Raw genomic sequence first — 14,945 nt, forward strand, 5'->3', positions numbered from 1 at the left:
GGTGATGTATTGGCCACAGATTAACCAGGACAGGGCCGGCCCAAGCCTCCATGGGGCCATAAGCAAAATTAGATTTTGGGGTCCTCTATTTCAGCCAATACTGATTGTTGATCATTCACACACCTCCAATGAGTTCAATGCAGCTCTGGCAGTGTTGTTTACATCCTATTGACGGCCTGACATGTCTTTACACACGGACTGTATGTATGTAATAATTTTGATTTATTTTTTTTTGATTGCTCTTGGAGGCCCCCTAGTGGCCTTGGGGCCCTAAGCCGTCGCTGACTTCGCTTATGCCTTGGGCCGGCTCTGAACCAGGATGTGACAAATGAGGTGTCAAACTGCTCAACATGTTTGGCATATCAAGCAATCGATCCTGCAGAGCCACTTAAGCCACACCCTGTGCCAGACCGACCTTATCAGAAGGTGGGTGCTGACCTCTTTGTTTCTGGAGGAAAGGACTACATTGTGGTCACAGACTACTATTCCCTGTATCCAGAAGTCTGTAGATTGCACACTTCGACCGAAGAGACTGTGATTACATCCATGAAAGCCATATTCGCAAGACACGGTGTGCTGAGTGAAGACAGTTTGCCGCAGCATGGGACTTTGTTCACACAACATCAAGCTCTCACTACTCACAGTCTAACGGGCTAGTGGAAAAGTTGGTCCAAACTGTGAAAAGACTGATGGGCAAGGCACGGGACACTGAAATTGCCTTCTACCAGAGCCTGCTTGTATACTGCACAACGCCACTTGAGTGTGGCGTGTAGCCAGCTCAGCTTCTTATGGGACGACGCCTGAGATCAAACCTGCCCATCCAGGATGACCTACTGAAAACAAAGAAGGGAAAGAAGGTGAAGACGTTCAAGGAGCAGCAAAAAGCAAAGCTGAAGTTCTATTATGACAGAGGAACAAAGAACCTACCTGAACTGCATCCTGGGGACCGAGTAAGATTTAAAGACAAAACAAACACATGGACACAGGAAGTGAGTTCTCAGTGAAGTTCAATCAAGGTCATACACCATTCAGACAGAAGATGGAGCTCTCCTGAGACGAAAGAAATCTTCAAGAAATGTGAAGTCACCTAATTGAACAGATTTAAATGTGTTTACATGTTGGTTGTGATGTAATATCTCTTAAAGTTTTGACTACAGTTGTGTACTTGTGTGGTACAGACTGAGGTTAGTACAAGCTGATTTTGTTGTTAACTTTAATTTAACTGAGTTTAAAATGTAAAAAAGAGAGATATCATTATTTCTTTTAAAATACATACAAAAGGGAAGACAACTCGAATTTTGTCAAGACAGACCAAGGTTTTATGTTTTTGATTGAATAATGTTTTTATGTAAAAAATAAAGGTTATTCTGATAGTAGTATGTAAAGTAGTAAAGTCCTTTGTGTTGAACTGAGATATGTTGTTTATGAAAGTAGAAGGCGTTTATTTTGAAAAACAAAAAACATAAAGGAAGATGGAATGATATCAGCAAATGCATATTTGCCAAGTGTTACGTGTCAAGCAGATAGCGTGCGTTTTTGTGTCTTCCCTCCCCCCTCCCCTTTGTGTTTTTCCTTTTCTTTCAGGTACTTGCCTGCGGCAGCAGGCCACACCTCCTATTGGCCTCCTGACTCTCCAGCTGGCCTATCAAGACGGAGGCTACCTTATAAAATGGAGGAGGTCTGCGGCTTTCAAGCTCTCTTGCGCCTGGTGTTTGATTTGTTTGCTCAGACACATGATTTTTATTTGTCTGATTCGTGGTGGGAGGTTTGAGGGAGTAGCTAAGTTGGGGTACCCTATACACTTTGCACGCACGTAGTTGATTTGTTGTTATCCCACTAGGTTTATTGGTTGTGCCACACTTGTACGTTTTTAGAGACCTTTTTTTAGACAAGCCAGTGAGGCATCTTGTTTGTTTGTTTTTCTTTAGAGTTCAGCCAGGCAGGCCCACTTTTGTTATATTGATTTCATTTATTTAGGCAAAGTCACCCTGCCCCGTCCTCCACCACCTTGTGTTCATTTATCACAATAAATCCTTTGTTCACTTTCATTGAGACTCGTTTGATTTTCTGATTGTCTCGTGTTTGTCCACCAACTGGGTTCACCAGGTGGACGTAACACAATTGGGGGCTCGTCCGGGATCCCTTTTCCCAGATGAGTTGATGTGGTTGTGGCATTGAGAGTAAGCATGAGCTTTGATTTGCAGAATTTCATTGATGACCCCAGTTTTGAAAAACTTGACTCTTGTCGCAAGGATGATTTGCTGTGTATTGCAGCTCACATTGATATTACTGTGCAAAAGTATGGTCTTAAGAAGGAGATCAAAAATAAAGTCCTGGAGAAGCTAATGGATTTGGGGATCCTTACAGACACTATTGACTCCGTTCAGCCTATGGCTGGGGTTTCTCCAGGGGTATTTTCTGTAGTTGGGCCAAGTTCTTCCTCGGTTTGGGATGATGAAGGGGGGCAGCAGGTTGCACAGGCCACACAGTTAAAGGGCATCTTGCCTTTAACTTCCGAATCTTCATGTCGCTCAAGTGCGGTTGTTCGGGGTGTTGAAATGGGCTTCGTACTTGCTCCTCTGCACAACATTCATCTTCAGTCTTCCCTGGTCAGCGGGTTATTTAAAGTGGCTGTTCTTCCTGCCTTGCCCATTAAAGGTGTTGATTTCATTCTTGGCAGTGACATAGCAGGAGACAAAGTTGTGACAGCCCCTGAGGTACTAGACAAGCCCAATCTGACCCTAGAATCTGACAGCCCAGAAATGTGATATCTTTCCTGCTTGTGTGGTAACCCGAGCCCAGTCAAAGAAATATGGTGTTGACCTGTCTGACTCTTTCATGGTTATTGAGCAGGATCCTGATGCTGTGGTAGCTGAGTCTGAAAGTCGGGTAAAAGCCAAACCTTCTGATGCTGCATCAACCTCTACCAGTTCAGAGGTTATGAACCTGCCAGCCACCCGAGAGGAATTAATTGCAGCACAGCAAGGTGATGGCACACTTTCAAAATGTCATTCTTCTGTTCTCGGCCAGGAGGAAGCAGAGACCAAGATGAAGAAAGCCGCGTATGTTTATAATGATGTCGCTGGGTTAATGATCCTTCAGAGGAGGATGCAAACTGGGGTGCAACTTACCAGGTAGTCGTGCCTATGGCCTATCGTTTGCAGGTGCTGTCCTTAGCTCATGACCACCCATGGTCAGGACACTTGGGGGTGACAAAAACACACAACAGAGTCTTTTATTGTCGCACATGTCATCTGTGTCAGATTACTGGAAAACCGAACCAAATTATTCCCCCTGCACCTCTTTGTCCTATTCCAGTAATGGGACAGCCATTTGAAAAGGTCATTGTTGATTGTGTGGGGCCACTACCAAAGACTAAGGCTGGAAAGCAGTTCCTTCTAACAATGATGTGTGCTTCCACCAGGTTCCCAGAAGCCATCCCACTGCGGAAAATAACAGCTCCAGTTGTCTCCAAGGCTTTGGTAAAGTTCTTCACAGTGTTTGGTCTGCCAAAAGTCGTTCAATCGGATCAAGGCACCAACTTCAAATCCAAGATGTTTGCCCAGGTACTTAAAACTTTACGCATAAAGCATATAACATCTAGTCCTTACCATCCTGAAAGCCAAGGCGCACTTGAACGATTTCACCAGACCATGAAATCTATGTTGTGCAAGCACTGCCATGAGTCTCAAAAGGATTGGGATGATGGTGTCCCATTTGTTTTATTTGCTGCTCGTGAGGCTGTACAAGAGTCATTAGGTTTTAGTCCCGCTGAGCTAGTATTCGGCCATGAGGTCCGGGGTCCTTTAAAGGTCCTTAAAGAGCATCTGGTCACACCAGGGAAAGACAAGCATTCCTGAGTACGTTTCCAGGCTCAAGGATCGCCTTCGGTCATTGAGCATTGACCAAAGAGTGTCATCACTTGATTAGTTGATGTGGCACGCCTGTGTCAAACATTTCAGCCAATACTTGTGCGCGTTGTAGTCCTAAAAATAAGAACTACAAAAGCCCAAAGGCACAAGTGTTTACTGAGACAAGAAACCCAAAAAAGGAATATTTACAAAATATACACAAAACAATAAACAACATATCAAATGCACTACAATGCAGAAATCAGTCAGAAGACATCATAAAGCACTAGGCAAAAGTAATCTATTGTGATTTATTTATAGTACAACACTCATGTCAAAATCCTCATTTAAACCAAGAGGTTGCAGACTTTCTAGAGCACGGTTACTCATTGCGCGGCTCGTCGAGCTTTAATTGGTGGCTCGCATGGTAGTTAATGCCGAAATATAACACAGCCAATACGTTTTAAAAATATGCTACATAAATACTCAATGGACGCTACACTACAAAAACGCAATCATCCGCACTGTGTTTCTCCGTTCACCTCGATTGCTATTGTTGGATAACTGTCGAACCTGGCAACGTAGCACATTTACGGCATTGTTTGCAACACCAACTCACTTGGACGCAGTGTCGTGACAGCTCAGGTAGACAGCGTGACGTGCAAAATGGATCGATTTATAATAAAAAAAAAAAAAAAAGAAAAGAAAAAAAAAGAAAATAACCAGACATAACAAATAACGAAGATAAAGAACCGCAGAGAAGATAGTTTGAAGTTGGATATTCGACAGACCGCTGCTGCACCACCAACTGCGCCGACAATCGACAGACGCTCGCGGTGGGGGGAAACCTCTTCTGCTGATCAAGGGCTCCAGCCACCCATTTAGAGTGCACACGTATTGCAGACTTTACAGTAAACACGCCGAGAAAGAGGACAGCGAAAGCGTGAACCGTTTTCACTCTCCCCGCCCCCATAGACAGATAAACAGACAGACAGACAGATAGATAGATAGATAGATAGGTAGGTAGATAGATAGATAGTTGGATATTTAATCAGAATCAGAGTGCTTTTCTGATTTAAAAAAAATATATAAATAAATTTAAAAAAAAACATTAAAAAATAGGAAAAGATAAAAATTAGCGAAAAAATTCAGAGAAAATAGGGAAATACTTAAAATAGAAATCAAAAGGTGTGTCCCATTCAGCCAGTTGAGGACTATGATTTTACATTGATTTTGAGTCATTGGGTCAAATGACCTTGAAGCCATTGAGCTAAAATGCTAATATTTAGATAAAAAATTCTTTAAAAAAATAAACAAAAATATAAATTAAAAGTTAAAAGTTAAAATCAAAAGGTGTGTCTCCTGAAGCCAGTTGAGGACTATGAATCTACGCAGATTTTGAGTGATTGGGTCACATGACCTGGAAGCTATTGAGCTAAAATGCTAATATTTTCAATAAAATAATCATAAAAAAGAGAAAAAAACACTTAAAATATAAAACCAAAAGGTGTGTCTCATAAAGCCAATGAAGTAATATGATTTCAACCTTATTTTGAGTTCATGGGTCACATGACCTGGAAGCTATTGAGCTGACCTGGAAGCCATTGAGCTGAAATGCTAATATTAAGATATAAAAATTCATTAAAAATAGAAAAAAAGAGTTAAAATAGAAAAAAAATAAAAGGTGTGTCACATAAAGCCAGTTGAGTACTGTGGTTACACAATGATTTTGAGTAGATTCTTTGCAGTATTTATTGTTGGAGCCAAAATAGTTATTTTCTTTCCTTATTTCTGATTTATTGGTACTGTGGCTTAATGTGTTAATTATGGACACAAAAGTAATTGTTTTATTTATTTAGTATTTTCTTAGTATTGGTTGCGCTAAGGACCACGCCCCCACATCACCATAGGCAGGTGACTGCAGCACCTGCACTATATTAGGGTGGTTAACGGGGCCGGCAGGTCTCTTGAGTTGAATGCAGCCAAACAGTTTTAGACCGCTTTTCAAGCACTCTTTGGATTTCTCATTTTTTGACGATTGTTGGATTACTTTGTCGATCTGTGAGTTTGCAAACAACCTGTGCCGCATTGTCCGCTGTCGCGGTAAGACCGTTTTTGTTTTTTGTTTTTTGTTTTTGGATTACAAATAAACAATCTGAACAGTGGATCGCCGCATCCTCCAGAATTATTGTTTATCACAAGCACGCTTGGGCGCGTCGAACTGAAACTCAACAATTCACCAAGAGCAAAGCCCGACATTTCACAGGGAAATAGTCGCGCTTTTATTGTCTAAAACTGGCGCATGACGATCGTTCGAACGCTGTTGTGCAAACAAATGGAACGCACGCAGCGTCAATGAACATTAATCTGTCACGCCCACTCAATGAAGCGTCATTCATTGGGAATGTCGCACTCGCACATCCGAAGGATTGAAGTCTGTAAATGTAACGCCAAAGTTGAATATAAGCAATGGATGAAAACGTCACGTCTAACATTGATCCTGTTGTTCAGCGACAAGATGGTGATGCTGAAAAGCAAAATGTCGCAATGGAAAATGTGACGGGCCCTGTAAAGGAAAAAAGGGTTATCAAACTAACTGCCAAGGGTTGGGAGATGTTTTTATTCAACACCCAAAAAACAAGAAACTTGAAGTGCAAACAGGCAAAAAAAACAATGGAAATAATGAAAGAGCTCATGCAATCAAATGAAAATGCTAATAAAGTAAAAGGCCATTTGCATGAACTGAACAGACTTTGTGACGAAGCAAATGCATGTCAGAATTCACTTGAAGGTTTGCTACCTGACAATGAATATGCTAAACAAGTGCAGTGGCTTAAATATAAGATTGCTGAATTGAGTGCTTTTGGACAGGATGTGCAACTATGGTTGTGTGAAGTCAAACAGTCAAGTATTGGAGATGGACAGCAGATGACTTCATTCACTATGGTGGATAACGACAAGCAACCAGGTGATGTAAACTGTGATGACATTGGACCAGATGACAGCGTTTCTAATGCCCCAAAATCAAAGGCTACGTCATGGTCAGGTTCATCCGGAACATCATCGCATATTCGTATTCGTGCCAAAAGAGCAGCCATCATGGAGAGAGTTGCGGCCTTGGATAAAAAACACGAGCTTGAAGCGCAACAGGAGCTATTGAAGAGGAGACAGGAACAATTGGAGCTGGAAACTGAACTCGCCGCAGCAAATGCAAAAATCAGTGTGTTGGAGTCTATGCAAGCCAGAGACAGCTCCAAAAAATCTCTTCAATCTGATGGAATGAGCTCGTACTACAGAAAGGGCGCTGCTCAAAATCCACACGAGGAAGTTTCCACTGAAAAGGTACAACATCCACAAGTGGTGAGACCAAAAACTAGAGAAACCTCTGTCAAAGGTTATGACCTGCCGCACACAGTGAAACAAAGCATGCAAACTCACGTGAGCGCTCAGCAGCATGACCACAAATCAACCACCATGCAGAGGTTCAACTCTGCACCAAGGCAAGAGCATACCAGCGTTGACAAGTTAGCGGAAATAATGGAAAAGCAAAACAAAATTACAGAAGCTCTGGTAAAGCAGCACAATATGTCATCATTACCTTCACTTTCCATACCAGTTTTCAAAGGCGAACCATTGGACTATCTGTTTTTCATCAGAGCGTTTGAATATGGAATTGAGAAGAGAACGGACAACAGCAGGGACAGACTTCACTTTTTGGAGCAGTTTACAGCCGGCCAGCCACAGGAGCTTGTGCGCAGCTGCCAGTATATGCCAGCAGACAGAGGATATCTGGAGGCAAAAAGACTGCTGAAAAAACATTTTGGAGATGACTACACAATTGCCACAGCTTACCTGGATAAGGCAATCTGTTGGCCATCTATAAAAGTGGAGGATGCTGAATCTTTGAAGAGCTTCTCATTGTTTTTAAACAGCTGCCTCAACGCAATGAACACGGTGGATTATCTGGAGGAACTGGATCATCCAACGAATATGAAAGCCATCATTTCCAAGCTTCCTTATAAATTGAAAGAAAAATGGAGGTTCAAAGCTTGTGACCTGCAAGAGCAGAGTGGAAGAAGAGCCAGGTTTGCAGATTTGGTGAATTTTGTGGATAATCAAGCTAAAGTCTTATCCCACCCAGTATTCGGCAGCTTAAAAGACGTTGCACCAATTTTAAAAGGAAACTTCCAGGTACCACAGCTGCCAAAAGGCAGCATGGTGAGAAGGAGCAAGAGTGGTTTAGTTACCAGCGTGTCCCCATTGACAAGACCAGCAGGGGGCAGTGTTTCCCATGTCCAATCTATTAAAGATAATGGAAAGCCTTGTTTATTTTGCAGTGGCGCTCATACGCTTGATACCTGCTCTCAATTTAACAGGAAAGCTCACAATGAAAAACTGGATTTTTTGAAAAGGAAAGGAGTGTGCTTTGGATGTTTGGAGTCAGGGCACATGAGCAAAGGATGCTCACAAAGGCTGACATGTCAAGTTTGTTCTCTCAAGCACCCTACTGTTTTGCACATCACCAATAAAGGAGGAGCCAAAACTTATAAAGACCAAGAAAAGTCTATCACAAGTGGTCTAGTTGAAGTTGACAAAGAAACTGGATCAAGTGATAACAACACTGGAGAAGTGGAACCGGTCTTAGCTATAGTGCCTGTAAAGGTAAGAAACAAGAAAAACAACAAAACAGTCACCACATATGCCTTTTTAGATCCAGGCAGCACTGATTGTTTTTGCAGCAAGGCACTTCTCCAGCAGCTTCAACTCACTGGAAGGACCACAGATATACTTTTACGAACAATGGTTCAAGTTCAAGTTGTCAAGACAGCATCTGTATGTGATCTAGAGATGTGCAGTGTCGACAGTAACGATTACTTTGATCTTCCGACTACATACATGCAAGATGAAATCCCTGTTAAGAAGGAAAATATTCCCACGCATGAGGATCTGAAGCAATGGCCATATCTAAAGGAGGTAAAACTCAATCCAATCAATTCTGATATCGGCTTGCTTATCGGCAGCAACGTTCCAATGGCACTGGAACCTTGGAAGGTAATTAACAGCAGGCAAAATGGACCTTATGCCATTAAGACAGCCTTAGGATGGACTGTAAATGGTCCCTTTCGAAAAACAAGTGTCTCCAAAAATGGTAAACGGGTTGTCATGGCTCACAGGATCTCTGTTGTCAAGCTGGAGAACTTGATACGACAGCAAATCAAGCAAGACTTCCCGGAGCGTGAGAAAGAAGAGCGTCTTGAAATGTCGCAGGAGGATAAATTGTTCATGGAAAGTGTTTCTGCATCCATCAAAATGGTAGATGGACATTACAGCATTGCTTTGCCATTAAAGAAAAAGGACACACAATTTCCAAACAATCGTTGTGTAGCTGAAACAGTGGACTCTGTCAATGAAGAACGCATCAAAAAACTGGAGGAACAAGTTTACCAGCTCATCAAGTTGACCCCTGCTGATAAAACAACCAGTAGCTCCTCTGCTGTCGTGACACAACAAATCTTCAAGAGGGACACGGATCACACGTCAGAGAGCGAGTGTGACAGTGGGAAGGAAAACCGGAGGCGGTCCAGGATCCCCAGACATCGCAACAGCCTTACGAAGAAGGGGCCTGCCAAGGAGATCAGAAGCAGGAAATCAGACAGTGATCCACAGTGTCGCATCGAGACGAGTTCAGAGGCCACAGTGAGAACCCGGAAAAAAGTAAACATTGCACGCGGCGCGAAAGCAGTCGAGCCAGTGAGAAAGTTCCTGCAAAGAGCCATTGGAGCCTCTGTTGACGTGACAAGTAAACCCAAAGATGAGGCAGAAACCTACAGGACTATCTTGGAAGAGCGTGACCAGGAGAGAGAGCGACGCTGGAAGGCAGAGCAGGCCGTTAGGAAGCTCACAGACGAACTCAAGTGCTGGCAGACCAAGGCCGGCGAAGAAAAAGATCTTCAGAGTTTGGCCCTTCACACCACCGACAGATTGAAAGAACTGTTGCTGAGGGAGCGGTCAGGGCGCTGTGAACTGAAAAATCGTGTTGAGGAGCTGGAGGTGAGGTGTCGATCCCTCACCCACCAGGTGGAGCAAGCCCGCACCAGCGAAGAGCAACACAAGGCTGCATTGCACAGGCTGGAGGAAAACATCTCCCAGGGGGAGTCACTGAGGGCGCAACAGCAAGCCGAGGAGGAGAAGCGACAGCGGGAGCTGGGGAACAAAGCAGCAGTTCTGAGGAGAGAGCTGGACATCCAGAGAGCAGCGGTGCGCCAGCAGAAAGACAAACTTCAAAAGCTGCACGAGCTCTTGGTTTCCAGGGAACAGGAGCACAGGAAACAACTGGACTTGCGGCTGCAGCCTGATGGGTCAGATTTCCGCCAAGCAGTTGCCAAAGAAGTTGCATTCATGGAGCAGAAACACGGCCAAAGGGAGTCTGAGCTGCAGGAGAAACTGGCAGAGGGCAAGAAACAGTACGCTGCCCTGGAGGACGAGTTCCGCATGGCGCTCACCATTGAGGCTGCTCGCTTCTCTGAGGTCAAAGACGTTTGTGACCAGATGACCGAGGAGCTTGTGGGTCACAAGGCGGCATTCACTCAGTTCCAGGAGAAGGAGAAGAAATCTTCCTCTCTGGTGCAGCAGCTGACAGCAATGGTCAAAGAACAGAACAGCCGCATCTCTCAGTTGAACAAAGCCAAAAATGACACTGTGACAGATCTGAAGAGCCGCTTCCGTTCCTTGGAAGAAGAATTGCAGCAGGACAGACGTGCGAGTCTGCAGCTGGAGCTGCTGAAGAAAGAGAAGGCACAACTGATGTCTCAGCTCACAGCCCACAAGTCTGTGATAGACGGCCTCAGGGCAGAGAGGAAGATCTGGGGCCAGGAACTCGCTCATCAAGGAGTGTCCTTGGCTCAGGATCGAGGACGTTTGGAAGCCAGGATAGAGGTGTTGGGTGCTGAGCTGGAGAGTCGGAAGAAGCAGAGTGAGAGGGACGGCAATGCCCTCAAAATTAAAGCCAAAATAGTCGATGACCAGACTGAATCCATCCGCAAACTTAAAGAGGCCTTGCAGGAGCGTGACGACCAGCTACGGAGGATGCGTGAAGAGGCAACGCAGGCCCAGAAGAGGTTCCAGCAGCAGCGGGAGGTGGCCCGCGCTCAGCAGGCAGAAGCCAGAGAGCAGTTGGAGCACTTGAGCCTCCACAAGGAGGAGCTCAAACAGCAGCTGGTGGACAAGGATGTCGAGTTGGAAGAGGCCAAAAGAGTTCACGGTGAGACAATCAAGAAGTGGCAGGAGAAGACAGACTTCTTGACTCAACTGGAGAGCCAGGTGAAGCGCATGAAGGAGAAGTTTGAAGCCAAGGAACTTGTGTTGCTGGAAGAAAGGAATAAAGCAACCGATGCACAAAGGGCTGCAGTAGCGAAGTTGCACAATACTGGACGACTGTTACAGCAAAAGGAGGTGGCGTCAAGTTCAGTACATGGCAGATGTAGTTCGAAGAAGATGGATAAAAGAATATCTGCCAGAACTGCAACAAAGACAAAAATGGACAAGGAAGACACGAAACTTCAAAAAAGGAGACATCGTTTTAATTGTGGACGAAATGGCACCAAGAGGATCATGGCTTATGGGCCAAGTGACTCAACCCGTGCCTGATTCCAAGGGAGCCGTAAGACAAGTACAAGTTCGGACCAAGACCAGCACTCTTTGCCGGCCTATCACCAAACTCGTGCTTCTTCTGGAGGCATCAGACAGAGACTAACGCATATACATGCCAAACACACACTCACACCCGTCCCCGCACAAATTCACGCACACACACTTCCCTTTCCCACCACACACACCTACAAGCAGCACCTGAAGATTCACTCACACATATGCACACATCTTGGACTCATCAACTGTTGCAGATCTTCAAAAGAGACTGAAAAGTTTGCAATATTGTGAAAAAAAAGAGAGAAAAAAGAAAAAAAAAGACGATAATATTGTACAAGATGTGAAAGAACTTTGGCTCCTCTGTTTTGTTTTGATAATTGACATTTGTTTCCTGCATGCCAATTAGGGGCCGGAATGTTGGAGCCAAAATAGTTATTTTCTTTCCTTATTTCTGATTTATTGGTACTGTGGCTTAATGTGTTAATTATGGACACAAAAGTAATTGTTTTATTTATTTAGTATTTTCTTAGTATTGGTTGCGCTAAGGACCACGCCCCCACATCACCATAGGCAGGTGACTGCAGCACCTGCACTATATTAGGGTGGTTAACGGGGCCGGCAGGTCTCTTGAGTTGAATGCAGCCAAACAGTTTTAGACCGCTTTTCAAGCACTCTTTGGATTTCTCATTTTTTGACGATTGTTGGATTACTTTGTCGATCTGTGAGTTTGCAAACAACCTGTGCCGCATTGTCCGCTGTCGCGGTAAGACCGTTTTTGTTTTTTGTTTTTTGTTTTTGGATTACAAATAAACAATCTGAACAGTGGATCGCCGCATCCTCCAGAATTATTGTTTATCACAAGCACGCTTGGGCGCGTCGAACTGAAACTCAACAATTCACCAAGAGCAAAGCCCGACATTTCACAGGGAAATAGTCGCGCTTTTATTTATATATATATATATATATATATATATATATATATATATATATATATATATATATATATATATATATATATATATATATATATATATATATATATATATATATATTTATATGTTACATGTGATGTTCCCCCTCCGTCTTGCTAATCAGTCTGACCCTGTGCACATTCTGTTTCCTTTCCCACAGGTGTAGCTCCTTAGCGATTAGAACCTATAAAGGGGGGTAGGTGATTGCAACTCTCGCGCTCACTTCCTGATTCACCGTCCAGCGGCAGCAGCGGCAAGTGATGTCCAAATGAGGCTTCATGAGGCTTTGAACCCTTTTGGACTACTGTGTTGAAAATTGGTTCATTACTCGATGCCTCATTCATTAAGAACGTGGGGGTCATCTGCTGGCGCATTGATTGTACTGCAGCCATGCAAAAGGTTGATGACCCGATCAAGTGTGCACTTTGAGATTTGCTGTATTTGTGCACTTTAGTTATTATTATTATTACCATCGTTGATAACTTTTACTCTGTGTTTTATGACTCTGTGTTTTTGTATGACCTTGTATGTATGTTGGCAACCGAACACACAAATTGTCCCCTCTGGGGAATTAATAAAGTATCTATTTCTAAATAAATTGAACCAAAGTTCATTTCATGTGTTGCTTTTCCTTCTTGCTCTGCTCACTGCCGGCCAGGAGGTGGCGCGGCCACCACACCCAACGTCTGGAGGAGCTGAGCCAGAACCCATGCAGCTGGGACACACAACCCTCTCTCCTGAGGAGCGGAGACGACGCCGCCAGGGGAGTCTGTGTCTCTACTGCGGAGGAAAGGGATATTTCGTGGCGTCATGTCCGGTAAAAGACAAGACTCACCCGTAACTGGGGAGATACGGGTGAGTCCTATGTCTTTGTCTCCCCACCCTGCACGTTTTTTTCTTCGGGGTCGGTTGCTCCTGCCAGGGGGCGCCCATGAACTGGCAGCTCTGGTGGACTCAGGGGCGGATGCTAACATTATCAGTGGTGAGCAGGTCCGTCAACTAGGTCTCCCTCAAGAGCCTCTGCCTAGTCCGGTCCCTGCTACGGCTCTCGATGGTCACTCCCTGGGCACCATCACTCATCAGACTGCCCCGGTGCCCATGCTCCTGTCAGGTAACCACCATGAGGTGATTCAGTTCCATATCATTGATCATCCTGATATCCCGTTGGTCTTAGGTTTTCCCTGGCTGCAGCGTCATAACCCACATATTGACTGGAGGGGGGGGAACGTGTTGGAGTGGGGGGGAGCCTGCCACTCCTCCTGCCTGCGTCATGCCTCTCCTTTTCTCCAGGAGTCCTCTCCAACCCCTGAGAAACCTGATCTGTCCGGGGTCCCGGCAGTGTATCACGACTTGGCACAGGTGTTCAGCAAGACCAAGGCCACTGTTCTGCCTCCGCACCGACCTTACGACTGCGCCATAGACCTGTTGCCAGGAACAGCGCCACCCAAGGGCCGTCTGTATTCCCTTTCTGAACCCGAGCGTGAGGCCATGGAGACGTACATCAACAACTTACTTGTTGCAGGAACCATCTGGCCATCATCGTCTCCGGCCGGAGCTGGATTCTTCTTCGTGGCGAAGGAGGACAGGTCCCTCCGGCCATGCATCGACTACAGAGGCCTCAATGACATTACGGTAAAGAACCGATATCCTCTTCCCCTGATCTCCTCGGCCTTCGAACTCCTACAGGGGGCGACTGTCTTCAGTAAACTCGACCTACGGAACGCCTACCATCTGGTCCGGATCCGGGAAGGGGACGAGTGGAAGACTGCCTTCAATACCCCGGCCGGGCACTATGAGTATTTGGTGATGCCTTTCGGGCTCACCAATGCTCCAGCGGTATTTCAGGCTTTGGTGAACGACGTGCTCCGGGACATGCTGAATATTTTCGTTTTTGTCTATCTGGATGATATTTAGATTTTTTCCAAGAATCAGCGGGACCACGTGCAGCATGTGAGGGCGGTGCTGCGACGTCTCCTGGAGAACTCATTGTTTGTCAAGGCAGAGAAATGCGAATTCCACGCAGAGTCTGTGCCCTTTTTGGGTTATCATTGCCCGGGACAGCATCCAGATGGACCCCGCCAAGGTAACAGCTGTGATCGGGACAGCATCCAGATGGACCCCGCCAAGGTAACAGCTGTGATCGGGACAGCATCCAGATGGACCCCGCCAAGGTAACAGCTGTGATGGACTGGCTGGTTCCGGAGAACAGGAAGCAGCTGCAACGCTTCCTGAGGTTTGCTAACTTTTATAGGAAGTTTATCAGAGACTACAGCACGCTGGTGGCTCAGCTCACCAGATTGACCAGTGCGAAGAGGGTTTTTGAATGGTCTCCTGAGGCAGAGGAGACTTTTCGTCTGCTAAAAACCAAGTTTTCCTCAGCACCCATCCTCCAGGTCCCGGATCCTGAGCGCCAGTTTGTGGTGGAAGTGGATGCCTCTGACACTGGGGTAGGGGCGGTGTTGTCTCAGACTGCCGC

The 14,945-nt window shown here is 45.2% G+C and overlaps 2 protein-coding genes across 2 annotated transcripts; both read left to right on the forward strand.

The window, feature by feature from the left end:
• The first annotated feature begins 5,665 nt into the window (after positions 1–5,665).
• On the forward strand, positions 5,666–8,007 carry LOC142892505 (uncharacterized). Its single transcript, XM_076032721.1, has 2 exons — positions 5,666–7,601; positions 7,993–8,007. The coding sequence occupies exons 1-2, from the start codon at positions 6,321–6,323 to the stop codon at positions 8,005–8,007; spliced, it is 1,296 nt and encodes a 431-aa protein (XP_075888836.1). The 5' UTR covers positions 5,666–6,320.
• On the forward strand, positions 7,897–11,747 carry LOC142892451 (leucine-rich repeat and coiled-coil domain-containing protein 1-like). Its single transcript, XM_076032633.1, has one exon. The coding sequence runs from the start codon at positions 8,067–8,069 to the stop codon at positions 11,496–11,498; it is 3,432 nt and encodes a 1,143-aa protein (XP_075888748.1). The 5' UTR covers positions 7,897–8,066; the 3' UTR covers positions 11,499–11,747.
• The last annotated feature ends 3,198 nt before the right edge of the window (positions 11,748–14,945 follow it).

The sequence above is a fragment of the Nelusetta ayraudi genome, unplaced genomic scaffold (genome assembly GCF_046127955.1).
Source record: "Nelusetta ayraudi isolate G7.1 ecotype Tasmania unplaced genomic scaffold, CSIRO-AGI_Nayr_v1 ptg000034l, whole genome shotgun sequence".
In the NCBI taxonomy this organism is placed as follows: Eukaryota; Metazoa; Chordata; class Actinopteri; order Tetraodontiformes; family Monacanthidae; genus Nelusetta; species Nelusetta ayraudi.